This window comes from Colobus angolensis, unplaced genomic scaffold (assembly GCF_000951035.1).
Source record: "Colobus angolensis palliatus isolate OR3802 unplaced genomic scaffold, Cang.pa_1.0 Scaffold7, whole genome shotgun sequence".
Lineage (NCBI taxonomy): Eukaryota > Metazoa > Chordata > Mammalia > Primates > Cercopithecidae > Colobus > Colobus angolensis.
The window spans coordinates 1,085,209-1,112,218 of record NW_012120709.1 but is presented as its reverse complement, the minus strand read 5'-3'; the positions used below and the strand labels follow the sequence as shown (position 1 = coordinate 1,112,218).

The window sequence follows — 27,010 nt, the reverse complement described above, 5'->3', positions numbered from 1 at the left end:
ACAGTCTTGAACAGGTCAAAGAATAAATCAAAGGAAATTCAAAAAATATCTTGAGAGAAATGAAAATGAACATATAACATACAAAACTTAGGAGTTACAGCAAAAGCAGTTCTAAGAGAGAAGCTTAATTGATAAACACCTACATTAGGAAAAGTGCAAGATCTCTAATAATCTAATGTTATACCTCAAGGAACTAGGGGAAAAAAACTAAGCTTAAAGTCATCAGATTAAAAAACTAATAAAGATCAGAGCAGAAGTAAATGAAATAAAGACTAGAAAATCAATAGAAAAGATCAATGAAATTAAGAGCTGGTTTTTCTAAAAGACAACACAATTGACAAACCTTCAGCTAGATACAGAAAGAAAGAGAGAAGAGGCAAAAATGAAATTATAAATAAGGGTCATTACAACTGATACCACAGAAATACAAAGGATAATACACTACCATGAACAATTATATAACAAATTGGGTAACTTAGAAGAAATGCATAAATTCCTAGAAACATACAACCTATTAAAACTGAATCATGAAGACACAGAATATGTGAATAGACCAATAACTAATAAGTAAATTAAATGAGTAATAAAAAAGTTTCCTATTGAATAAAAGCATATTACCTAATGTCTGCAATGATAACTTCTTCCTAAGTTTTAAAGAACAATTAAGAAAAATTCTCCTCAAACACTTCCAAACAATTTAAGAGAACACTTCCAAACTCATTTTACAAGACTAGCACCACCACGATATCAAAGCCAGACAAGGATGCAACAAGAAAAGAAAATCACAGGCTAATATTCCTGATGAACATAGATGCAATAATACCAAACTGAATTTCACAGAACATTAAATTAATCAACATATGCAAATCAATGTGATATACTATATGTTAATTGATACACTATATGATACACAGTGTGATACACTATATATTATATTGCGATCATATGATCACAATACATGCAGAAAAAGCATTTGACAAAATTCAACACTTTTTCATGATTAAAAACTGTCAACATATTAGGTATTAAAAAAGTACCTCAATGTGATAAAAGCCATTTACAAGTTAACTTGTGTACATTTTCAATATGGAAACAGAAGTCTAAGTAACCATCACTATCACTTGTATTATTACTTAGATGGCCTAACTGCTTCTCTTGTCTATACATTCTCCACAGAACAACTAAGCTGATTATTTAATGTGTAAGTCACATTTTATCAACTGCTGTTTTAAACTTCCAGTGCCTTCTCAAGTTGAAGAATATCAAATAATGTATTTAACGTGAGACACAAGGCCCTACATGCTTTGCCCCCGCCTCTGTCCTTCTCTATGCCCCAGAAACAAATGAGCTTCTCTTGTATTCCTGCAAAAACAAGATCCCCAAGTTCCAAGACAGGTCTGTTGCACTTACTGTCCCCTGCAGGTGGAAAACTCTGCTCTGGATCTTCTCATTTTGTCAATTGGGTCTCAGAAAGGTCTCCACCCCTGTGAAGCCTTCTGGGACCAGCAACTGGGCCAACACCTACTCATTCTGCTCTGCCATTCAATTCTGCTTTAATTTCTACACAGCACACATTACTGGTTGAAATGGTCTTGTTCACTTGTTTGGAGACTTGTTTACTGGGCTGAGTAAGTGAGTTACCAGTGTGAAATATACACACAGCTTTGAAAAGGCAGTGGAGCCTATGAGAAAAAATAGTTAGATGATGGTACTTTTATCTTAGGGCTGCTCATCTTTCCCAGAAACTTGGGTCCTGCTATTTAGCTAAGCACCAGGTTGACCCTACCAAGCCATCTTACATGGTTTGGGTTTGTGTCCCAACAAAATCACATGTCAAATTGTAATCCCCAGTGCTGGAGGTGAGGCCTGGTTGGAGGTACTTGGTTCATGGGATTGGGTTTCTCATGAATGGTTTAGCATCATCCCGCTTGGTACTGTCCTTGCAATAGTGAGTGAAGTCTCATGAGATCTGGTCATTTAAAGAGTGTAGCACCACCCCCCTCTCTTTCTCCTGCTCTAACCACATGAAATGCCTGCTTCCCCTTCACTCATGATTCTAAGTTTCCTGAGGCTTCCCCAGAAGCTGAGCAGATGCCAGCATCATGCTTCCTGTATAGCCTGTGAAACTGTGAGGCAATTAAACCTCTTTTATTTATAAATTACCCAGTTTCAGGTGTTCCTTTATAGCAATGCAAGAACGGACTAATCCACCATCATTGAAGCATGAATGCAACCCAGCCCCACTACCCAGCTGGACAGCTATAATGCGACAACCATCCCCTGAGCTCATTTACCACCACACAATGCCATGTTTTCAAATAATCACGAAGTACATAAAGAATTATCTAAGCACACACACATACACACACAGGTTGAAAACATAGTATTTGAAATAAAATCAGATTTTAACATTTTGATTACCTTTAATATATTTGGGAACAAATACTGGTGACAACATATTTTAAGTATATAAATAACTCAGAAAAGTCGTATCTTTTATTCTGGAACTCTACTGACCTTATCTGTAAAAAGAACCTAGTTTTATAAGAAAAAGGGGGTAGGGGAGGGGAAGAGACAAATGGGTAGACTGTAAAGGAATCAAAGCCCAGGATTCTTCACAAGTGCAGCAGCTTCCACTGTTGGCCCAGAGGATGGTAGTTGCATATACCAGGTTATGCTAATCTCGACAAGACCTAGTTCTCAGACACAAATGTGTCCAGTGGATAAAACCTCAGCTGCAGAAATAGATTTTAGCAATATCCAAAGACATTCCAGGGTCCATTAGGAAGAACAAAGTATTGCAAAACTGAAAACTATCACGGATGTGGCAGCATCCAAGGGCATCACCAGAGGGGCTCTTTCATGCATGACCAGAGTCCTGCAAACTCCAAGTTTTGGGATGTAAATGTAACCAGTTTCATCAAACTGCCACACAGCAGGGCAGTGGGATATAAAGGCAGCCCGTGGGCTTAGGGCACAGGGGCCCAGCTGCACCTAGAAGCCTTGACAGGATGCTGGAGCCCTGGGCTCAGTGGTACAGGCTTGTCCATCAAAGCCCCACCCTCAGGTAGGGGCTCAGGTTCTGGGCCTGAAGCTGTGCATGTTGTGCCCGCTAAGAGGAGCCTCTTGGCTGGAGTCTGGAGGGTCAGCTCCTGAGCTCTCAGTTTCTGAGGACGGCGACCACGTCCACGTCTGCCACTTGATGGGTGGATAATCTGTGCAGATGGACCAGGGGTGGATGATGGAGTTGAGCTGGGCTTCCTAGAGCTGTGGACGGCAGCAGCCCGGGGTTGCGTAGCAGTGCCACTAACTGCAGATCGGCGTGGGAGTGAAGAGCACACAAGGGTGTGGCAGCGTGTCCCACTGTGGGCAGCCAGAGGCCAAGGGGAATGCCGGGCCCAGTGGGGAGGGAGTTGTCTCAGGCCCAGCGCTGCTCTCCTGGGCAACTGGACCTCCTTCTGGGTGCTCAGCTCTTGGCTAGCTGGTACCCTGGGCTCCATGTGGTCCACAACTGCCCGGTCTTGCCCACGTTTCCACAGCTCATAGCGCTCAGGTTGCAGGATGCGCACGAAGGCATCCATGGAAAAGGTCACCCTCGCCTCCCCACAGCTACACTGAGAGGCCATTTTGCCATAATCAATCCATCGTGGAGTGGCAAAATTGATGGCCTCTGCACAGTTGAAACCATGGTTGAAGCCAGCATGGTAGCCATAGGGAAAGGTCACCATGAACTCTCCAGCCTCCTGAGTTATGCGATTGAAGGGAATCCCGTTTTCCTTGAGAACTGTAGGCGAGATGAGGGCCACCTTGTGCCGCAGGAAGGCCCCACAGCCCCGGGAACTGCCTGGGAAGAGCTCCCTGGCCAGGCGTTCCAGGCGCTGGCCATGCTCTGGGGGCACCACGTACCAAGTTTTGGGCTCCCCAAGGTGCAGGTAGTTGATGCTGTAAAGGTCCATGTCCTCCGTGTGCCAAGCAAATGTGGTCTTCCACATGCCAAAGTACAAATAGGGTGTATTAACGCCTTCTATGACAACCCCACATTCCTTTTCCAGCAGGTCCTGAATTGTTCCCAGGTGCCCAAGATTCCACTGTTTAGTGTTTTCATCAAACAAGGAGCCACTGATGTCAGCACCATAAATTGGTGAATTATAGATGCGATTCTTCCAGTATTTTCGCTCCAAATCTTCGAAATTCTGGTGTGGTGGAGTTTGATATTTTTTACTGTTTGCCAAGTGGCGATACTCCCCCACGGTCATGGCTTTCTTTTTTTTATGGTATTGAGTAAACACCCCTGCCCGCCCAAAGGCCACCTGCTGGAGGGGAGTGGCTATTAAGATTTCACTGATGTTATCATAGGTCTCTCTGGCTTTCCATTCTTTGGGTGGAACTATCTTAGCCAAGCCAGCTCTGTGTGCACCTTGGGATTCCATGTAAGCAATATATTTATCAAAATCATTAAACTCTTCTTTGGTTGGATGAAATATCATTATGTTACAATTTGGATTCTGAGCATAGTTGGCCTTAGACTTCATAGTTTTCATTTAATAAGCAGTAAACTCCCAGTGTTTAGGTATGTTCTAGATAGTTGACAATGTAGGAAAATGCTACTTTTAAAAAAATTGGGTTGGTGTATCTATGAGGTAGGAGGGTCTACCAGCCTACTATTTTTTGCAAATGAGACGATAATTTTTCTTGGGCTTGTTTATTCACTAGTGAGATTCCACTCTGGGCAACAGCTTTGCCCAGGCATTAATGTTAGCTGACCCTGCAACTCTATTATGTTTCAGTTGCTGCTGGGCTCTGTCTTCTTAAAGTCTATTAAATTACTCAGAGCTGGGGGTGTGACCCAAATGTAGCAGAGTATGTCTTCAGTGTTTAGAACGAAATCTAAAAGAAAGAATACACAGAGATTAAAAATTAATATTTGGAAAAAAGTATTAGGCATCCACAAATTAAATACCAGAATAGAATACTAATATTAAAAAGAGAGGCTAAAATTTTATAAGATTGATAAGTCAAGTGGTGGTGTGGATGTGGAACAGTGGGAATTGTCATACCCTACTACAGAGAATATGAAGCACTATAATCACTTGGGAAAACTGTTTGGACAGTATCTTCTAAAACTGAACATACACATGTGCTGTGATCCAACTGTTCCACATGCTTAGGAAATGTGTATGGTTGTGAGCTGAAAGTCACATCCAATAATATTCATAACAACATTGTTTTTGGTAGCCAAACAGTGTAAACAACCCAAATGTCCATCAGCATGGAATGAATAAGTACACTGCAGTATATTCACACAACAGAATACCATCTAGCAATGAAGATAAACAAAAGTCACATGAAAATGCAGTTTTAAAGATCAATATTGAGTAAAATTATCAAGACTCAAAAGAATACCTATTACATAATTCCATTTATATAAAGATGAAAAGGAGGCAAAGTAATCTATGTTTGAATCGCTTCTTGGCCTTTTGGCTAAGATCAAGTGTAGTAATCTATATTTCTTAAAATTTCCTATTTATATTCAGGGCTTCCGTTAGTACCACACTGTTTCCCTTTAAACATGTTACTTATTGTCATAGCTTTCTCCAATAACTGACTCTCTCCTAAGCTTCAGCTTTCCTTCTCCATCTTGGATGGCCAACTGAGTCCCTGAAAGTCAACTGGTTTAATACAAATTGATGATCTTTCTCCTGAAACTAAGTCACTCCTTTATATGTCTTTATTTCTACCAAGGGCAATAGTGTGCTATCATAGTCACCATTGAATATTAAATCTCCCTTTTCCCAGACATATGGTCAGTACCTACCAGAGGGTCCAATGATAGTCTACAGTGAAGCCCCAAGGACATCTAGACACCACAGGGTGTGCTCTCTTTATCTTCCTTATAGAAGAACCCAAGGATCCAGCTTGTCTTCCTCTCCTACTTAAAGTTGTCACTACTCAAGCGAGACACTGAGGATGTACAAGTGACAAGATTACCTGTATCATATGATAGTCTCCCAATCTCATCCCAATTTTTTAATCTGAAAAATTATTTGACAATGATTTTATTATAAATTCTTTATATTTTTGGAATATAAAATATTTCATTCTATTAGAAAACTTGCTCTAAAGAAATGAAAAGAGAAAAGTGAGACAATGTAGAAGGATAATTAAATATCAGAAACTGAAATACCATGCTGAGGGTCTCTCCCTCAAGAAATAACAAAATGCTGACCCATGAAAAATCACACAAATCCATATTTCTTTTTGAATATACAAGTAAAATAAGCTTTGGATCGAGCACTTCGTATCTGTTTTATAAACTACATTATTTCTTTTCTACATTTCTAAGGATTCTAGGAAGAATGATGCAATGTCTTCTTATACATATAGTCTTCAGATGTTACATATCAAAAGGAAATACTACAATTTATAAGTGTGACTGTGCTCCAAAAAAAAAAAAAATAACTGCTTAGAATTTGCCAGGTACAATGACAGAGTGATCCTTCAGTGTTCTAGCCAAATGTGTCACTTCTCTATGAGTCTTCAATGGTTGCTTTCGTTGTGAGACTACTTCTTGCTTCTTTCAACCTGAGCCATAGCTACCAGTAGAGAATAATTACACTGTCACTTGATACTCTTCCATTTTACCCCTACCCACAGTAATCACAATAAGGCAGAATTCATCATCTAAGAAAACTTGACAGTTCTGACAACCAAAGAAAAGTATTTTCTTCTTATCAGAATAATTTTAAAAATAATACTTGATCCCTTAAAATTAATGGATATCTGGAAATTAGAAAGTCTTTCTTTGGGTCTTTTAGAAATAATGCCTCCTAAGCTTCTTGCTGTGTGTGTGTGTTGGGGGGTGTTAAACTGGGGAAGTTAAGAAGTGAAGCTGAGTAAGTTTAAAGTCCTTTTCACTGCAGCCCTTATCCAAACTGTAGGACAACAGGAGAGCCTGTTTGTCTTTCTTGCTGCTTATGTATTTCAAATCTATTACTTCAAGTGGGGGATTGTTGACAAAATGCCTCAGACATCAGCCATTGTTTCTTCTGACAGTCAATATCTAAATGCTACGTTTAATCAAATTTTTGTCTCCGTTAGAAAATCTACTACTTATTTAAAATAATTTATAAGCATAATATATTTGATAACTGAAAAAATTCTACTCTATATAGACAAGTGATTAAACTTTTCCTCTATTATTGGACAGCTATTTTGTTTTCACTTTTCCACGATTATTACTAATCACTTTTACTTAAATATGTAGTCCGTATTTCAGTATCTAAAACAGTACATCCTGTAAAATATTGGTTGAATGAAATTTCTTAGATTAGATACTTAAAAATGAAATTACTTTATTATAGAATTTAAATATTTTAAGATCTTTAATACATGTTGCCAAAACTTTAAAGAAAAAACATATTTTACATCCTGAACACTGACCAACTTTACTTGGAAAAAATACATATTTTACTAATTTTGGTAGTTAAAAAGTTAGATCAAGTTTTAATTTACATTTCTTGGACTACCACTAAGGTTGATTTTGATTTTTTTCATAAATATTAGTCTTTTGGGTTTCATCTTATGTATTGGTTCACATCCGTTGACCATTTTTTTCTAATAGGGTCCCAGAGTATTTTCTTACCTACTTATATAAACATTTTACATATTAATTACATCAATATTTTACATATTAAACCCTTTTGTTAGATATGTTATTTTTTGCCAGTTTGTCATTTAATTTGTATTGCTTTAAATTTATTTAACAAAAATGTTTTTGACATACAATGTTTTATTTTCCTTTGTAATATTTTTCATGCTTTTCATGTTTAGAAAGTTATAATACTCCATCTACATGGAGACATTATCTTATAGTTTTTTTCCTTTGTATATGCTAATTACACCTTTAATTCTGACTTTAATTATACCTTTAATCTGTATTTTGGAGAGAGTGGTTATTAACTTTTGAAATATGGGTATTGGTGTGAGCATGAGTATGAAGAGGATATGAATATGATTCTTGGTTCTTTACAGATGACCTATTCATTGTGTGTGTTGTTTATTTTAGGTTGTTTCTCTCTCTCTATCAATGTTTTTTGTTTGTTTGTTTGTTTTTTTGAGGCGGAGTCTCGCTCTGTCGCCCGGACTGGAGTGCAGTGGCCGGATCTCAGCTCACTGCAAGCTCTGCCTCCTGGGTTTACCCCATTCTCCTGCCTCAGCCTCCCGAGTAGCTGGGACTACAGGCGTCCGCCACCTCACCCGGCTAGTTTTTGTATTTTTAGTAGAGACGGGGTTTCACCGTGTTAGCCAGGATGGTCTCGATCTCCTGACCTCGTGATCCGCCTGTCTCGGCCTCCCAAAGTGCTGGGATTACAAGCTTGAGCCACCGCGCCCAGCCTATCAATGTTTATACAAGCTTTTTTTGAACCCATATTCTTAAATTTTATCAGTCTCAAAAATGAAGTTCTTTAATTTCAGGATTTTTTTTTTTTTAGTTCTTTCTTTGATTTCCTCTACTCCTTTTCATCTGTATATTACTCCTCTTATTTGGATACTGGACCTCTCATGGATTAGACCTCTAATTTTTACTTCATTGTTTTCCCCTCCCCCAAATTTTCTATTGCTTTATCACTACATTTTATTTTCTAAAAAAAATTTCTTCATCTTTATCTCTAAACTTCCTTTCTCTTTGTCTTTTTCATTTCTCCAAATTTTTAATTTCCAGAGATCATTTCTTTTACCTGAGAGTTTCTGCATGTATGTACGTTCCTTTCTTTCTTATTGTCTTATTCTTGCTTCATGGGAGCATTTCTTCTTTTATCTCTTAATACTAACATCTCAATGGTTTTTGAAATTCTATTTTGTTTTTCTCCCTGCATGGTCTGTTTCTTTGAAATTGCCTTTTGTCCGTTTTATCTTTCTTTTTTTGCTTTCACCTCTTTCATATTTAAGGCTTTCCTCAAATGTCTGCTGACCTTTAGTAATTGCCTTATATATAAAAGTACAGCACAAAAAAAGGCAGATTAGAAGCTCAGGGTACATGAATGGTTTTATTGATTATGCTTCCCTGCATGATATTCTAACTGGGCTGTTTCCTAGGTGAACTCCTAACACTGGTATTTCTAGAGCTGGTCATACTCAACACAAAAGGTGCTTCAATCTTTCTCCTGGAGGGTACAGGTCTGACTTTCCTACCAAATGGCAAAAGAGGCTACACATTTCTGAAAGTACCCTACTTGTACAGTTCACTTTATCAACTTATTTTCCCTATGACAACCACACTCTCAAAAGTATCTGGAAATTCCCACTCCAGAGGCCACCTTTTTTCCTACTCTAGAAAATGAAGCTCAGTCTTCTGCCAGGGTGTAAGAGGCGCAGTTTATCCAGCTGCTTAGAGGAGGGTGGGAACCTAGGGCTCTGTTTTGTTAGACAGACTTTCAACAAATTCTCCTTAGCCTCATTTTAACTTTCACTCCCAGAGGTACCCAATGCCATGACATCCTAAGCCTTTTGGATTCTGTAGAGACAATTGTGTTGCTTCTTGGCTTTCCTCATTGGCAATTTAGGACTCAACTTTCTGGTGTTTGATAAATCAGTTTATACTTGTCCATCTGCTTTCCAATTTCCAAAACTGGCCACTACCTGTTTTCCTTTACCATTTTCTGTCTTTGTAAGTTCACTTCTTAAAACAAAAACCCTGTTACTGTCACTTTAGTGAGGTTTGGAAAGGAAAAAAGCAAATGATTGTGTTTAAACCACATCTTTATTGCTTCTTGTTTCCCAAATTTATCTCTCAATTTTCTTACAGAAACTTAGTTCTAGTCAAATACTCCTAATCCTTGTCCTTGACTCTATGCTTTTCTTCCCTTGCTTCACTTATCTCTTTCCTCTAAGTTATAAACTCTGCCTTCCAGACCCATCTGAGGCTCTCCTACATCAGGGATCTTTCTATACCAACCTCAGACCTTGGTGAGAATTCTATCTTCTATACTCCATGAGTGCTACATTTATTTGGTGCTTAATACAAGCTGTTGAGGTGGCAGCTGTCCAGAATGTGTCTTACTTGACAAGCAGCTTTCATTTCTAATAGGCACTTGTCTTAAGGGAATAAGTCTCTTCCATGAGATGTGCTTGCTTCTCTCTCCAAAATATCTACACGTCTCTGACCCAAATGCTTTGATAGACCCTTCTTGATAAGCTGCATGAGAAAAGGAAGGTAAAGGTGGGCGTAGTAGCTCATGCCTGTAATCCCAGCACTTTGGGAGGCCAAGGTGGGCAGGATACCTGGGTGAGGAGTTCAAGACAAGTCTGGCCAACATGGTGAAATCCTGTCTACTTAAAATACAAAAATTAGCCAGACGTGGTGGTGGCCTGTAATCCCAGCTACTTGGGAGGCTGAGGCAGGAGAATCACTTGAACCTGGGAGGTGGAGGCTGCAGTGAGCCGAGATCGCGCCATTGCACTCCAGCCTGGGCAAGAAGAGTGAAACTCAGTCCAAAAAAAAAAAAAAAAAACGAAGAAGAAAGGGAAGGGAGGGAGGGAGGAAAAGGAGAGGAAAGAAAGAAAAAGATGGTTAAAGGCAAATTTTCCTGTACTTTTTATGCCTACAAATGCCAATATTTGGTGTGGACTTCTTTTTATGAACATCTAGAGGAGTCTAGATATTAAGGAGAAAGACACACGGCAGCAAGTATCAGGCACAGACTGCACAGATTAAATTGTGACCTAAAATCCAAAGTTTGGGACTTGGCCTTTAAATCCTGCATCTTAAGGGCAGCTTTATTATTTCATTGTGACATATAATAAATTGAACATGGGATTATTAACCTCATTCAAATCATCTTTATTTTCATCTATTGCATGGATACTGCAGCAGTAACAGTGCTATCTGGCAGCAGAGAGAGGCAAGAGCCAGAAGTCTTCCTGAATCCATCTACAAGGACACACTACTCTATTGAGTTTTAAGGATTATCTAATATATGCTTCTTTGGACTGTCAATACATTTTAAATACATGTCTTGAGTAGCATGTAAGTTTGGACTTACATGGACTCTCCCAGAGATTCTGTCTAGTCAGTAACTTCTTTAACTTTTTAAAAAAATCCCCTTTGGCTTAAAGTGAATTCTATATATGTGTATAAATTTTTATTTATCCAGTAGTTAATAATTGTCTCTTTCTTTCATTTGCTTGGCTTTATACTTTATATTAACTCATTCCCAGATTCATTTCCAGAAAGGTAAATCTCTTCTAAATGCATAAAACACATCTGGTACTGAATCAGATTTCTTTTCTCAGAAATATTCTTACTGGTGCCCTCAGATGCTTACTTGAGTCTAGACTGATTCTTGTCTTCAGGCTGTTGCACAACCTGCATCTTGAAGTTTCTAGTCATTGTAATCCTAGGGGTTCCCTTTCCCTGTCTATTATGTTAGATCCTGACTCCCCCCATCTCAAGTCTCCTTTCTGGTTTACTCCCTTGTGTTGGTAAAGCATATCTACCAGAAGCATCCTTAGAAGCTTCATTAGAGATTATTAAGTAGCTCACAGAATCTTCAGCAGGACCAGAGACTAGGGAGTGGAGCCTGTGTAACCAGGAACAATATCCAGATTATCCAACAAACAACAGTTAGGCATTCCTATACATCCTCTGGTCATAGGCACCAAAGACTTTGGGCAAGGGACATTTCCAATTAGAGTCTAAGCTACTGCTGCCTCTGAAAGGTCACCGTCTGTCACTACCCTTCTCCAGGAACAGATCTTTCACAAAATCTACTTACTCATATTTCTTTACATTATAGTCCTCCATGGGAATGTCTGATTGGAAAAGTCTAGGTCATATCTCTATGTCTTCACTGCAATAGATTCTGGATAATTGAGTTCTGGCTCTGAGCTTGGTGAGGCAGGGTTCATAAAGTTGGAGGTTTACCAAAAAATAAAAAGGGAATTTTAAAGTTATTGGATGGCCACAAATATCACATATCTCTCCCAAAGTATGTACGTCTGAGTCTGAAAATGTCTTTGTTCTATCCTCGTGCTTTTCTTTCAGGATTTTCAAGACATTGTTCTGCTGAATTCCACCTTCCAAAAATCCAAAACCTGTTTTCTGTTCTTTTTTGTAATCTGTCTTTACGCTCTGAACACTATTAGGGTATTCTTCTGTTCCTTGTTTTCTAAGATTTCATTAAGATATAATTGGTTAAGTCTTCTTTGTCAATTATTGTGCTATAATTTTCAATATAGAAACTCATGTTGTTCCTTGATGTGAAATTGTCTTACATCATTCCGTTGACATTCCTTTCTACATTTTCAGTTATTTTCTTCTCTGGAAATACCATTAGACAGCAAATATCGTTAGAGAGCAACCTCTCGAATGATTCTCTAGTTTTCTTTACCCTCCATTTCCTAATGCTTTTTCTTTTGTTATTATCTTCCAAACCTTCTGGAAATTATTTTTAATTTCCAGGAATTTTTTTTTTGTTCTCTGAATATTCCTTTCATTATATATTTCTGAAAATTTCCATGGCTGCAGATTTTCTCTTCTCTAAGTATTATATGAATTTTTAAGTTTTATTTGCTCTCTACATTGTGTCTGTTTCCTCTGAGTTCACCCTTCCACGATGTCTTGGTTTCTGTCTTTCATGTTAAACGTTTTCCTCGTATGTCTAGTTATTCTTGGCTTGTATTTGAGTCAGGCACTAAAGAGTTGCATTTGCTACATATGACTGGTAGGCATCACTGAGAGTGCTCCGACAGGAACCTATTCATTTCCTTTGAAGATGGGGGCACCTGTCAGTAGTTGAAGGTAAGACTATAATGAAAAGACTCTACATTTATATGTTCATCTCCTTTGATATTGGGGCCTGAATTTGTGGTGTCTGAGTTTTTGTTTTGAGAAACAAAAACCTGCATTCCAACCAGCCAGAACTGAAACCTTAATATTTTATCAAATTTGCTTCAAGTAGTTTTTAAACAACTTTATTGAGATATAATTTACACAACACGAAATTCATCAATTTTAAGTGTACACTTCAATGGTTTTTAGTATATTTACAGTGCTGTGTGACCATCACCAAAACCTAATTTTAGAATACTTCTATCACTTCAAAAACAAACCTTGTTCCATTTGCAGCCACAGCCCATTTCCACCCCCAACTCCAGACAACCACTAATCTACTTTCTATCTGTATAGATTTGCCCACTCTGGACATTTAATATAAATGAAATATAATATGCAATATTTTGTGTCTGGCTTCTTTCATGCAACATGTTTTTGAGGTTCAACCATGTTGTAGTATGTATCAGTATTTTGTTTCTTATGACCAAATCATAATCTATGGTATGGATATACTGCATTTTACTTATCCATTCATCATTTGATGGATAATTGGGTTGTTTTCATTTGGGGACTATTATAAATAATACTGTCATGAACATTCATGTACAAGTTTATGTGTGAATGTGTTTTTATCTTAGGTAGATACCTAGGAGTATGATTGCTGAACCATGTGATAACTCCATATTTAACGTTTTAAGAAGTTGCTACACAGTTTTTCAAAGTAAATGTAACATTTATAACCAGCAATATATGAGGGTTCCAATTTCTCAACATCCACATTAATACTTATGTCTTTTTCATCATAGCAATTCTAGCAGGTAAAAAGTAGTAATTTTGTGGGTTTTAATTTTTAGTTTTTTAAGACAGGGTCTCACTCTGTTGCCTAGGTTGGAGTGCAGTGGCATGATCACAGCTCACTGCAGCCTCAACCTCCCAGGTTCAGGTAATCCTCCTGCCTCAGTTTCCCAAGTAGCTGGAACTAATAGGCACACATCACCATGCCTGGCTAATTTTTTAAAAAATTTTTTTGTAGAGACAGGGTCTCACTATGTTACCCAGGCTGGTCTTGAAATCCTGGGCTTAAGCAATCCTCTCACCTTGGCCTAAAATATTGGGATTACAGGTGTGAGCCACCATGCCTGGCCTCATTGTGGTTTTCATTTGCCTTTCCTTAATGACTCATGATATTGCACATCTTTTCTTAAGCTTCTTGGCCATTCATATATCTATTTGGAGAAATTTCCATTCAAATCCTTTGCTTATTCTTTATTTGTTTTCTTATTACTGAGTTGCAAGAGTTCATTATGTGTTCTGGTTACAAGTCCTTTACTGAATATATGATTTGAAAATGTGGTCTCCAGGTCTGTAGGTTTTCTTTTCACTTTCCTGACTATGTCTTTCAAAGAGCACAGGTATTGAATTTTGATGAAGCCCATCTTATCAATTTTTGTTGTTGCTTGTGCTTTTGGCTTTGTATCTTAATAAATTATTGCCCAGCTAAAGATCACAAAGATTTATCCTGTTTTCTTCTAGGTGTTTTATAGGTTTAGCTCACATTCAGGCTCACAATCAATCTTAATTTTTGTGTATGCTGAGAGGTAGGAATCCAAGTTCATTCTTTTGTATGGGGATATCGAGTTGTTCCAGCACCATTTGTTATTCTTTCTTCATTGAACTGTCTTGAAACTTTTGTTGAAAGTCAATTAACCATAAACCTAAGAGTTTATTTTGGACTTTCAATTCTATTCCATTGAACCATGTTTATCCTTATAGCAATGTCTATTAGAGCTCTGTAGTAAGGTCTGAAATAGAAAAGTGTGAGCCCTCCAAAATTTTTTTTTTCAAGTCCGTTTTGGCTATACTGGTTCCTTTATATTTCTATATGAATTTTAGGATGGATTTTTAATTTCTGGGTGAAAAAAGCCAGCAGGAATTATGGTAGGATTGCATCGATCTGGAGTTCAATTTGTAGAGCATTACCATCTTAATAAGTTTTCTGATCCATTGACATGGAATGTCTTTCCATTTAGCTTAACAATATTTTCTAGTTCCCAATATATGTCTTGCACTTCTTTTGTTAAAATTATTCCTAAGCATTTTAATCTTTTTGACACTATTGTGAATGGAACTGTTTTCTAAATTTTGTTTCCATATTGTTCACTACTAATGCACAGAAATCAATTTATGTATCTTGATCTTGTATCCTGCAACCTTGCTGGACTTCTTTTTCAGTTTTAGTGCTTTTTAGCAAGTTACCTAGGACTTTCTATATATAAGATCATGCAATCTGTCAATAAAGATAGTTTTAGTTCTTCCTTTTCAGTCTGAATATCTTCTTTTTCTTGCCTAATTACCCTGGCAGTGTAATGCTGAATAAAGTAGTAACAACAGATATCCCTTAAAAATCTTGCTCCCGCTTCAAGTATTTTTAAATAGAATAAATATTTCGGGTGAAGCGGGATTCCCTCTCTGATCCAAATCTTAAATCCTCTTCTCTCTCCCCCTGCCTATAAGCAACTAGTCATGAATTGGCTACACTGTCCATCTTTGGGTATCTTTTTGTATGTATATGTGTTGTGTATCCATCAATAATACTGTTTTGTGTATCTGCTATTTTTTTTTTTTTTTGAGACGGAGTCTTGCTGTGTTGCCCAGGCTGGAGTGCAATGGCACGATCTCAGATCACTGCAACCTCCGCCTCCTGGGTTCAAGCGATTCTCCTGCCTCAACTTCCCGAGTAGCTGGGATTACAGGTGCCTGCCACCAAACCTAGCTAATTATTTTTTTATTTTTTTAGTAGAGATGGGGTTTCACCATGTTGGTCAGACTGGTCTCGAACTCCTCACCTTAGGTGATTTGCCCGCCTTGGCTTCCCAAAGTGCTGGGATTAGAGGTGTAAGCCACCATGCCCGGCCTGCTATTTTTATTTTATATAAAAAATTTTATGCTAAATATGCTCATTTTCTACAATTTTTATTTTTATTCATTTATTCTGAGAAAGGAACTGGTTCTGTTGCCCAGGGTGGAGTGCAGTGGTGCAGTCTTGGCTCACCACAACCTCAGTGTGCAGTGGTGCAGTCTTGGCTCACTGCAACCTCCCTTCCCAAGGCTCAAGCCACCCTCCCACCTCAGCCTCTTGAGTAGTTTGGACCATAGGCGCAGGCTACCATGCCCAGTTAATTTTTCTATTTTTTGTAGAGACAGGGATTTTCCATGTTGCCCAGGCTGGTCTCAAACTCCTGAGCTCAAGCAATCTGCCAGCTTCAGACTCCCAAAGTGCTGGGATTACAGGCATGAGCCACCATGCCTGGCCTCATTTTCTGCAATTTTTAAATTCAACATTAACAGTTTCAAGATATATTCATATATACACACACATACGCATAGATACACATATGTATATATACATACACACATATGCATATACATATGTATATACACATACACACATACATACACTATATATGGTCTGTTATAAAAATATATTTTATTAATGCACTTTCCTATTGGTGGGTATTTACATTACTTCCAGTGTTTCCTATTACTTAACAGTGCTGTGTGTGTTCTCTTTCTTATACGTGACAATTTATCTAAGCTAGATACTTTGAATTATCATTGCTAAATGATGAAGAAACATTTTATATTTTACTAGGCAATGTCAAATTGCTCTACCTAGTGGCTATCCTAATTAACCTATGTACTAACAGGAGTTTCTGTTTCTCCACACCTCCAGGTGCATTTGATAATGTCAACTTTTCAGTTGTTGGCAATTTGGTAAAATGATTTATCTCCTTTTATTTTATTATTGCTGCTGCTGTTGTTGTTGTTGTTGTTGTTATTGTGTGACCTGTTTACTGGTGAAGTCAAGTACTTTTTCACTGATTTATTTCTTTTGTAGGTTTCAGTTTTCTGAATTACCAGTTTTATCTTTTGCCCATTTTTTTCTGTTAGATTGTTTTCTTTTTCTACCAATTTTTAAAAGTTCTTTAAAAGTTTGGGATAATTCTATGTCTATTGTATTGTTGCAAATAACTTATTTCAGCACACCACCTCCATTTATTGTTTATGATTTTTTTAATATTTGAAAAAAATTAAATGTAATCAAATTTATTGATCTTTTCCATTATAATTTGTGCCTTATGTACTATTTAAGTAATTCATGTATTCTTTGGGGTCAAAAAGATCATATTTTTCTTATCATTGTTTTCTTTACTTTTCACTTTTATTTGTTTTGGCCATTTAGAATATTGTGTTGTTATTGTAAGACAGAGAACTTTTTTTAAAAAAGAAATCCACTTGTTTGCCACCATTTTCCCCATTCAGTTGGAATCCTTTTCTCACAAATGTTAAGTTACAATGTAAACTCTTCATCTGGTCCATTTATTTATTTGTACATTTCTATGCCAATGTTTTAATTACTAAAGCTTTACACTTAGGATAATCACTAAGGCAAGTCTCCGTGTACTTATTCAACTTTTTTCAAAATTATCTTGGGTATATTTATAGAGTAAAACTTCAGTATTCATTTTAGAATAAATCTGTCAGGTTCTGTCAAATACTGTTAATTTAAATTGGGAATGCATTGAAATTAAAGGAAAATTAGAGGTATATTTTCATAGCTCCTGCATTGATCATTCCCACCTATTAATTGGTATATTTATCCATTTATTCAGATCTTGTTGTGTGTATATCAATGAAGCTTCAGATTTGCATCAAAAAGATAATGAATCTGTTTTCTTAAATAAAACCTTAGGAACTTTATAATTTTTTGAGTGTATTGTAAATGGAAATTTTTTTCTATTAAGTCTTCTTATTATTTATTGATCTTACATCCCTTTTCAAACCTTGTACCTCTTATTTCCTATTAGTTCTATTAGCTTGGCCATCAATTCTAGAATTTTCCATGTAGATAATATTTCCTAGGGAAAAAATCATTAAAATTATATCTCTTCTTTTTTAATAGTCACGTATCTTACTTTTTTTTTTTTAGAAATAGGGAAGTCTTAAGTAACGATCTCTAGCAAAATGTTCAATGTTGACTGAGTCGGTAGAAATTCTATACTCATTTAAGATTTTTAATAAGAGTGGCTCTAAACTTTGACATTAATTATATCCTACCATTTACCATCTAAGCTGAGACACTTGTGAGAATAAAAGAGACCCAAGGATGACAGGCATAAACCAGGACCCTACTGATTAAGCAGTTAAAAAGCAACAGACATATAAAACTCAGTACTCTCAAGCTGCAGAATAGATATTTTTCCAAGTTCTATAAAAATTTACAAAATTGACCATAACTGTGGCCATGAAACAAGTTCTAACAAATGTCAAACAGTCGAGAACAGTCAGAATATGTTATTTGACCACAAACAATGAAGCGAGAAATATCAAAAAGATAACTAAAAAGTTCCCAAATTTATAAAATAAAAAGTGTATTTCTAAATAAACCTTTAATGAGAATAAAATAAAAAATGGAAATTAGAAAATACTTCGAACTAAATGAAAATACTACATTTCAAATCTTGTAGGATGCAGCTAAATAGCATTAAAAGGAAAATTTATAAACTTAAATAAATATTTAAGAAAGGGAAAAAGGTTAAGAAAACTAAATGAGCTAAGCATCCATCTGAGGAAGTCAGAAAAAAGTAACGCAAAGAAAGAAAAAGAAGAGAAATAATAAAAGACCGGAAACTGATGAAATATAAAGCCAATATAAAATATGATTAACAAAACCAAAAGTTGGGCTTTTCAAAAAAAGTCTAGTAAAATTTAAAAGACTGGTGAAAATGGGAAAGAACAAAAACAGAAGGCACAACTAACCAATATCACAAAGATAAAGAAGTCATCACTACAGATGCTGCAGACATAAAAGAGACAACAAAGAAGTATGAACAACTTTATGCCAATACAGTTTAACATTTCAATGAAGTAAATAAATTCTTAGAAAAATATAACAGTGATACTGACAAAAGAATAAACAGAACAATAAATATATCCATAACCCTCAAGGACACTGAAGCAATAGGTAAAACTCTTCCCAGAAAATATACTCTAGGCCCAGATGGCCACACCAAGAAATTTTAGTAAACATTCAAGAAAGATATACTTCCAATCTTAGATAAATTTTCCCAGAGAATAGAAAAAGAAAGAATACTTCCCAACTCATTTTATGGTACAAATTCCCAACAAGGATACTATAAGAAAACAGGTCAATATCGCTTATGAACATAGATGAAAAAATCCTAAATAAAATCTGAGCAAATTGATTCCAGCAATATATACATCATGACCTAGATGTATCAAAGGATGAAACTTTAAAAAATAATAGTATAATAGCACATATTAACAAACTAAAGAGAATCTCATTAGATGCAGATAAAGTATTTGATAAAATTCATCAAGTCATCATCCTTTCAGCAAATTAAAAATAGTAGGCAAAAATCTTAATATAATAAAGTGCATCTATCCAAAACCTTCAGCCAAATCATACCTAATAATGAAAGTTATAAGTTTTCCCTTGCAGATCAGGAAAAAGACAAGGATGCTTGCTATGAGCATTTTTATTCAACATTGTCTTGGAAGTCCCAACCAACATAAGAAGGCAGGGAAAAAAGAAGGAAAACAGAAAAGGAAGAAACAAAGCTGTCATTATTGGCAGATGACATGATTGTACATGCAACAAAATCCAAAAGATCTCTGAATAGACCATTTGAATTAATAAGAGAGCTTAGCAAGTTCTCTGAATTTAAAATGGCTACATATAAAAAATCAATAATATTTCTATACACCAGCAACAATGAGACAAACAAAATTTAAGGAAGATGCCATTTATAATAACATAAACATTAAGTAACAAGACTAATGCTAACAAAAATTTGCAAAATTTCTATGAAGACAACAATATGAATGTACTTAGAGAAGCATACTAATATAAACTAAAGACATCCTAAACAAATGGAAAGATATAACCTGTTAATAGATTTGAAGACTTAGTATTGTAAAAATGTCATTACATTTTTAAGAATGTCTTCTTAATCTGTAAATTAAATGTTATCACAATTAAAATTCCAAAAGTATTGTTGTGGAACTTGACAATTGGCTCCTGAATTTTATAGTAAAGTCCAAAGGACCAAGAATAGCAAAGCCACTCTTATAAAAGAGGAACAAGGTAAGAATATCTGCTCCATCAGATTTCAAGGCCTCTTTTCCAGCATGCCATGCACAAAAATTAATTTCATGGGAAGCTATGAAACCTTTAGAAGATAATACCTGAGAATATAATTATGACTTCCAAAGTGGGAACATTCATAATCAAGAAATACCATGCATGAAGCAAAAAGGAAAAGAATGATAATCTGAACCACTCTAAAATTAAAGATTGTTGTATATCAAAATACACCAAAAAGAGAAGCACAGAAGTGGCGAATTGTATATGCAGCACAAGTAAGTGACAGGGAACTATGCCTAAATTTAAGAAATCATAGAAATCCATAAAGAAAAGATGATTCAATAGAAAGATTTAAACAGATACCTCACAAAGAAATCCAAATGGACAATTAACATGTGAATTAATAATCAGAGAAATGCAAACTGAGACCTCACTGATATATCACTATACACCCACCAAATGAGTTAAAATTGAAAAGCTGGACAATATCAAGTGTGGTGAGATTATAGAACAAGAACTCTCATCCTGTTGATGAAATATATATATATATGAAAAATGCACACACATGCATCTCTGCACATTTACAAAAATGTTCATTGTGGCATTATTTGCAATATCACTACAATGAAAAGATAATTACTAGAATTAACAAGTTATAGTGTGTATTTTTATACAATGAAACTCTAAATAGTGTATCAGAGCTACAGATAGCACATATTAAGTGGGAGGAATAAAGCAAAAACACAAAGGAATACATATTCATTTACATAAACACTTTGAACATTTATATAAAATTCAAAAATTGACAAGACTATTATCATTTAGAAATGCACACATTGGGCCAGGTGCAGTGGCTCACACCTTTAATCCCAGCACTTTGGAAGGCCGAGGCAGGTGGATCACTTGAGGTCAGGAGTTCGAGACCAGCCTGGCCAACATGGTGAAACTCCGTCTCTACTAAAAATACAAAAATTAGCCAGGCATGATGGCACGCACCTATAATCCCAGCTACTTGGTTAGCTGAGGGAGGAGAATCCACTGAGCCTGGGAGAAGGAAGTTGCAGTGAGCTGAGACTGCGCCACTGCACTCCAGCCTGGGCGACAGAGTGAGACTCCATCTCAAAATAAATAAATAAAAATAAAAAAAGAAATGCATACACTGGCATTTGTCAAAAATTTTGGGGGGCTTTATACATGATTACTTTTTGTAAATATTCAATGTTTATTGAAAAGAATATATAATCTGCTCTGATTACAATGAACTTTTTACATGCACATATAAATACAATAAGCATACATATATAATGTACATATATATGTATACACATAGTAGATCAATGTTGTTGTTTGCTTGATCTACTAGTAAGAGAGAAATTTATCTTAAAAAATTCCCACCATGATTGTAGATTTGTCACTTTTTCTTTTTGCTTCATATTTTCTCAAGTTATGTTGTCAGCTGCACACGTGTCCCTGATAGTAATTTTCCTAGTAGATTTTTCTTCATAATGTAATAAATGCACTTCTTTGTCCCTATTAGTGTTATTCAACCTAAAGAATACTTTTGCTAACTAATTTTGCTACATCAAGGATTCTAAATTAGAATTTGCCTGGCATGTCTTTTTCTATCTCTTTATTTTATTTTAGTTTTTTAGTTTTAACTATTTTTGATATGTTTGATTTTAATTGTCTTCCTAGTAGTACACTGGTCAGTGGGTGAGGTATTTATGTGATTAGATTAGATGAGAGGTGGTTAACTTATGATATTATCCAGTAACCTGGCCTGGACCATCAGCAAGTGATATTTCATTTTGAGGCTGTCTCCAGGAAACGATCTCTCTAAGCCCTAGAATGTCTTCACTTAAAAATGAAGATTTTGTTGGTAGAGGGCTAGCTACTTTATTTTTATATTCTCACTTGTCAAAACATCAAAGAAAGCTTTTCATATTAGAAAATGTGTCATTTTCAGGTTAAAAATTTAAAGTAGATTTCATTATTTATATTACTTTATTTTAAAATGTAATTTCTGACATGTGGGCATTGATTTTTTTCATATTACTATTTAAAAGCCACAAATAAACATTTTTAAGCAAAATGTTCACATTTTGTGGGCTAATAACTTGGTGAATGAGAGTTTAGTAGAATTGGAGAGAGTGATTCAATTAGAAGAGATGGAGAGAGCTGGATTAGAGTTGTGATTGGATTAGGGCTGATTTAATTAGGATTTTGATGGTACATATAAAGCCTGATCTCATATGATTTTTTCATTTAGAGATTCTCTCCCGAAAGAAAAGCATATTTCTGAGTCTTATCATATCTTCATTTGAAATCAAGATTTCAGACTAGTACAATGTAAGTTATTTTTTTTCCTTTAAAATATAAAATAGATTAAGGCAATAACTTTTTACAACAGAATATAATTGTTTCCTCTTAAAACTAATTCATTCATTCATTCGCTCATCCATTCATTCTTTCTTTTATTCACTCATATGGAAACTGTTTATTGGGTAGCTATTGGTGCCAGGCATTGTTTTAATGCTTGGCCTATATTACTGAGCAAAACAAAGAACCGTGCCCTTTTAGAACTTACATTCTACATGGGAGAAGTAGAGAAAGAGACAATAAATGTAACATAACTAAATTATATCGGGTCATGGAAGATGATACATGGCATGTAATTATGTATAATATAATTTTCAAAAATAAAAAGAAAGCAGGGGAAGGGAGATATGGAGTACAGAATGTTAGGGGACAGAGAGGGAGAACAGTTGCAATTTTTTTTTTTTTTTTTTGAGATGGAGTCTCGCTCTGTCGCCAGAGCTGGAGTGCAGTGGCCGGATCTCAGCTCACTGCAAGCTCCGCCTCCCGGGTTCACGCCATTCTCCCGCCTCAGCCTCCCGAGTAGCTGGGACTACAGGCACCCGCCACCTCGCCCGGCTAGTTTTTTGTATTTTTTAGTAGAGACGGGGTTTCACCGTGTTAGCCAGGATGGTCTCGATCTCCTGACCTCATGATCCGCCCGTCTCGGCCTCCCAAAGTGCTGGGATTACAGGCTTGAGCCACCGCGCCCCGCCAACAGTTGCAATTTTAAGTAGAGATGCCCAAGGGCGATTGGCCTCCATTTGAACAAAGACTTGAATAAGACAGGGAAGAATAGCCTTGGCAGAGAAAATAGCTAGTGTGAGGGCCCTAAGGCAGGAGCAGCTGTGTGCGTGTCCAAGCAACAATAGGAAGAAGGTAGCCATGAAAAGCATGAGCAAGTTATGAGGTCAAAGAGGTAGGGGAAAGGATAGACCACAGAAAACTTTGGAAACCATTGTGAACACCTTGGCTTTTCCTGTGAGGGTAATGGGGGACCAATGTCCCCCGCTGTCTGACTGGATCCCCTTTTCTCTCAATCCCATCCAACTATGTCATTAATTTTTTAATTGTTGCCAATCTGATGCTGTAACGTGATAATCCACTTTTAGTTTACTTTCATTTTCCTCATTAGAAGGTTGAGTGTCTTTCATGTTTACAGACTATTGTCTATTTGAAATTGCTTTTTCTGAACGGCCTGTTTATATCTTTTGTCCATTTTTTAATTGGGTAATTTGTGATTTTTATGTGTATCATTAGTAGTAGCAGTAATTCTTTATATGTTATAGGAATTACAAAATTTGCTAATTTGGCATTTATTGACTTGCTTTTGGCATCTTCTGCTATAAAATTAATTTTTGGATAGATGAATTTTTAAAACTATTTCTTATAAAGCTCTTAAGGTGTTCTGCTTTGATTGAAAGGTCTTTCCAAATTCTAGGTTCTATAAATAGTTTCTTAAATTTTCTTCTTAGGTTTTTATGGCTTCTATTTTCCCTTTTAGGTGTCGATTTTTGTGTAAGCTTTAAACTGGAATTCCTGTGTTACTCCTGCCATAAGAATATACGTTTTGCAATAAAGGGCGAAACTGCATCCCTTTCACATTTAATTAAATGCTACCTTTGGCATATTAAAATGAAAGAGCCTTTTTTAAGGTTAAGATATACTATACCATGTCGAAAAGCTGATAAAAATGATCTGAAAGGGATGGTCTCATAGATCATAAGAAACAGAAAATATAGAGCAAAATGCCAGTCACTAAGAAATCTGAAGGAATTAGGGCCCAGAGCACAACGGAGAGTGTGGGTCACCTCATCTCCATGGGAATCTGAGGATACAGGAATAGCCAAAGGCAACTCAATAGATCTGCAGAAAAGAGGAGATAAGAAGTCCTTGTTTAAGAGCTTCTATTTTCTCAGAGAACTGAGATCTACTACCAGGAAAGAGAATGGGGAGGGAAAAGGAGTAAAAGAGGCATGTAGACTTGAAGAAAGGGGAATGTGGGAAATTACATTATTGCAGAGGGGGAAAATAAACAATTAGGAGAGGGTAAGAGGACTGGCAGGCAGAATTAAGGGCCAAACTAGATTTTGTGGTAACAGGTTTAAAATAAGAATTCTTGGGAGGTTATACGATTTTTGCCAGCTAGGTTAACTGATTGGATGAATTTCAAGATTTTAGTAAACTTGTTTCCTTTTCTTAATACTTTCAAACCATTTAAGTCAAAAGCTTTAGTTGCACTTTCTTATTAGCACTTTCAGACCATTTAAGTCAAAAGCTTTTAATTTTGTGGATTGACTATATTGTATATTGCTGTTAATGAAATTATAGGGTGGTTATTTGATCACCATTGGCAACCAAAAGATTGAGTTAGTGGGTTGGGAGTTAAATCCATTAAGGTGATTCACTCCAGGTTAATGAGGACAGTTAGAACATAAAAACTGTGGGTATTTCCTATAATTGTGTTACCATCTTACCATTGTTACTTCATTCCTCTACTTCATAGTGCATCATTCATTCATTCATTCATTCATTCAACAAATACTTACTCAGCACCTATTATGTGCCAGGCACTGTTCTATATGCAGAGGATACACCCCGTGAACAAGAGAGACAAGGTTCCTGCTTTCCTGGAACTTATGTTCTAATATAGGAAGATAGACAATAATAATAAAAATAATATTAATAACCATAATAGCTAACATTTATTTAGCAAGTACTATTTGCTGAGACAGTTCTAAGCACTTTACAAGTATTAATTCACTTAATCCTTAGAGTAGTATTATAAGTTAGGTGCTAGAATTACGCCCATTTTACACATGAGGAAACTGAGGGTACAGAAAGGGAAAATGACTTGCCTAAGGTTAGAGCTAGGAAAGGGCAGAACTGGAATTTAGAACAAAAATGGGCAGGCTGAAAATCCTTTCCTCTTAATGACTTTCCTATGCTGTCTCTCAGACAAGAAACATGGAAATAAAAAATGAATAGAATAGATTCTGGTAATGTTCAGTGGTATGAAAAAATGAAACAGCGTGATGTGATGGTGTACAAACACAAGTGTTGGAGGGGTGGGGGTAGGAAAACTTCACTGTGATACCTTAGACATGAAGGATGGTGATACAGTTATCTTGGGGCACAGGCAACAGAGAAAAGCTAGCGCAAAGGCCGTAAAACAGACAGAATCTTGCCCTGTTTTGTAAAACAGAAATGCCCACTTGGCTGTGTCTAGAGCTTAGTGTGTAAGCGAGTGACTGATTGGAAGTGAAGTCTGGAAGTTAGGCAGGAGCCAGACTCCGTGGGGTCTCAGGTCACATTAAGAAATGTGATTTTTATCCTAAGTGCAGTGAAATTTTACACAGGATAGCAACACCATTTGCTTAATTTTAAAAGATCACTCTCTTGGCTATATGCAGCACTGACTGTAGGATAAAAGATGACGCAGGAAGATACAATAGGAAACAATTACAATCCAGGTAGGAGATGGTGTTGGCCAGGACAAGGGTAGTGGCAGTAGAATAAAATTTCGGGTAAGTTTTAAAAGTAGAATCGTTAAGACCTGTAAATGAACCGTATGTGAAGAGTGAAAGAAAAGGAATTTAAGTAGGCACTCTGGGATTTTGGTTTGAGTAACTAATATGATGCTCATGTCCTTTAGTGAGACGTGTAAGACTGGAGAAGGGATACCTTTAGTAAGAAAAATCAGGATTTTCATCTTGAAATCTATGAGTGAAAGGGCTTTTTCTGCTTTTCTTTCTTCATTTAAAAGTTGCAAAGAATTTAGGGGTAAGAAAGCATTTAAATATTCAACTTTGTGAGTTCCTTACATTTTAAACTAAGTTGGGGAAGTTGAATTTTCATTTAACAAATATTAATTGAGCAGCTACTATATGTCAAGGTCTATGTGATGAGATACTAAGATGAGCTAAACAATCAAAATCTCTGTTCTCAGGATTTTTTTTATGGAAGGGAGGAGACAGGATTGGCGGGTTTTTGGTTTTTGGGTTTTCTCCTTTTCGTTGTCTTATTAAAACTTAACACTTAAGTAGCCATCTTAGTAATTACATCTTGTGCTCCTGGCAGTTGGGCCCACCGTTCTAAACTCTGTCGTAAATATTGACATCTTCCCTCCCACTAAAACTAACGTTTTTTAAATAAAAAATTTTAGCAAACATTACGAATACAACCTTTGCTTTGAAGTGTTAATATCTGTGCAGGAATGGTACCTTTGTAAAGATCGTGGTTGCCCCGTACATATTTGTTCTTTCTTCATATCCAATTAAATGAAAACACTAGTTTTTCCGAAGCTCAACTCTCTAGGTTTGTTGGTTCTAGCTCAGGAGAAAGGATGGAAGCAGGAGTCGTTGGATTTAAACAGTTTGGTATAATCCTTTTCCACGCTCTCTCCCGCTAGCCGGGGACGTGGTGTCGGCTACCCGGGGCTTTCCGTCCACGCAGTACCGGAATGAAGGAGTCTGGGAGGGGGTCGGGGACGGAAAAGACGGAAGAGACATTAAGTAATTGGTTCTTGAAGGTATAAAATGATGTTTAGGGTCTACTCTAAGGCACTGATTTCAAACGCCCGCCCCCTGGGCCGTTTCGGCCCCGCCCCTTAGTGCCGTTACGCCGAGTTCCACTTCGGCCACTGCGGATTGGTC

The 27,010-nt window shown here is 36.5% G+C and overlaps 1 protein-coding gene across 2 annotated transcripts; it reads right to left on the bottom strand.

Annotated features, from left to right (window-relative positions):
* Positions 1–2,403: 2,403 nt before the first annotated feature.
* Positions 2,404–26,999, bottom strand: KDM4D (lysine (K)-specific demethylase 4D). Of its 2 annotated transcripts, XM_011926578.1 has the most exons (3): positions 26,579–26,999; positions 24,905–24,999; positions 2,404–4,887 (listed from the first exon to the last, which is right to left on the bottom strand). In XM_011926578.1, exon 3 carries the CDS (start codon positions 4,539–4,541, stop codon positions 2,970–2,972), a length of 1,572 nt encoding a protein of 523 aa, XP_011781968.1. In that variant the 5' UTR covers positions 4,542–4,887; positions 24,905–24,999; positions 26,579–26,999; the 3' UTR covers positions 2,404–2,969. The 2 variants fall into 2 exon arrangements, with proteins under 2 accessions (XP_011781968.1, XP_011781969.1); XM_011926579.1 differs by lacking the exon at positions 24,905–24,999 and having other exon boundaries at positions 26,579–26,976.
* Positions 27,000–27,010: the final 11 nt, after the last annotated feature.

Coding starts and splice junctions, on each gene's coding strand:
- KDM4D (XM_011926578.1), bottom strand. CDS start 4,541: ATGAAAACTATGAAGTCTAAGGCCAACTATGCTCAGAATCCAAATTGT.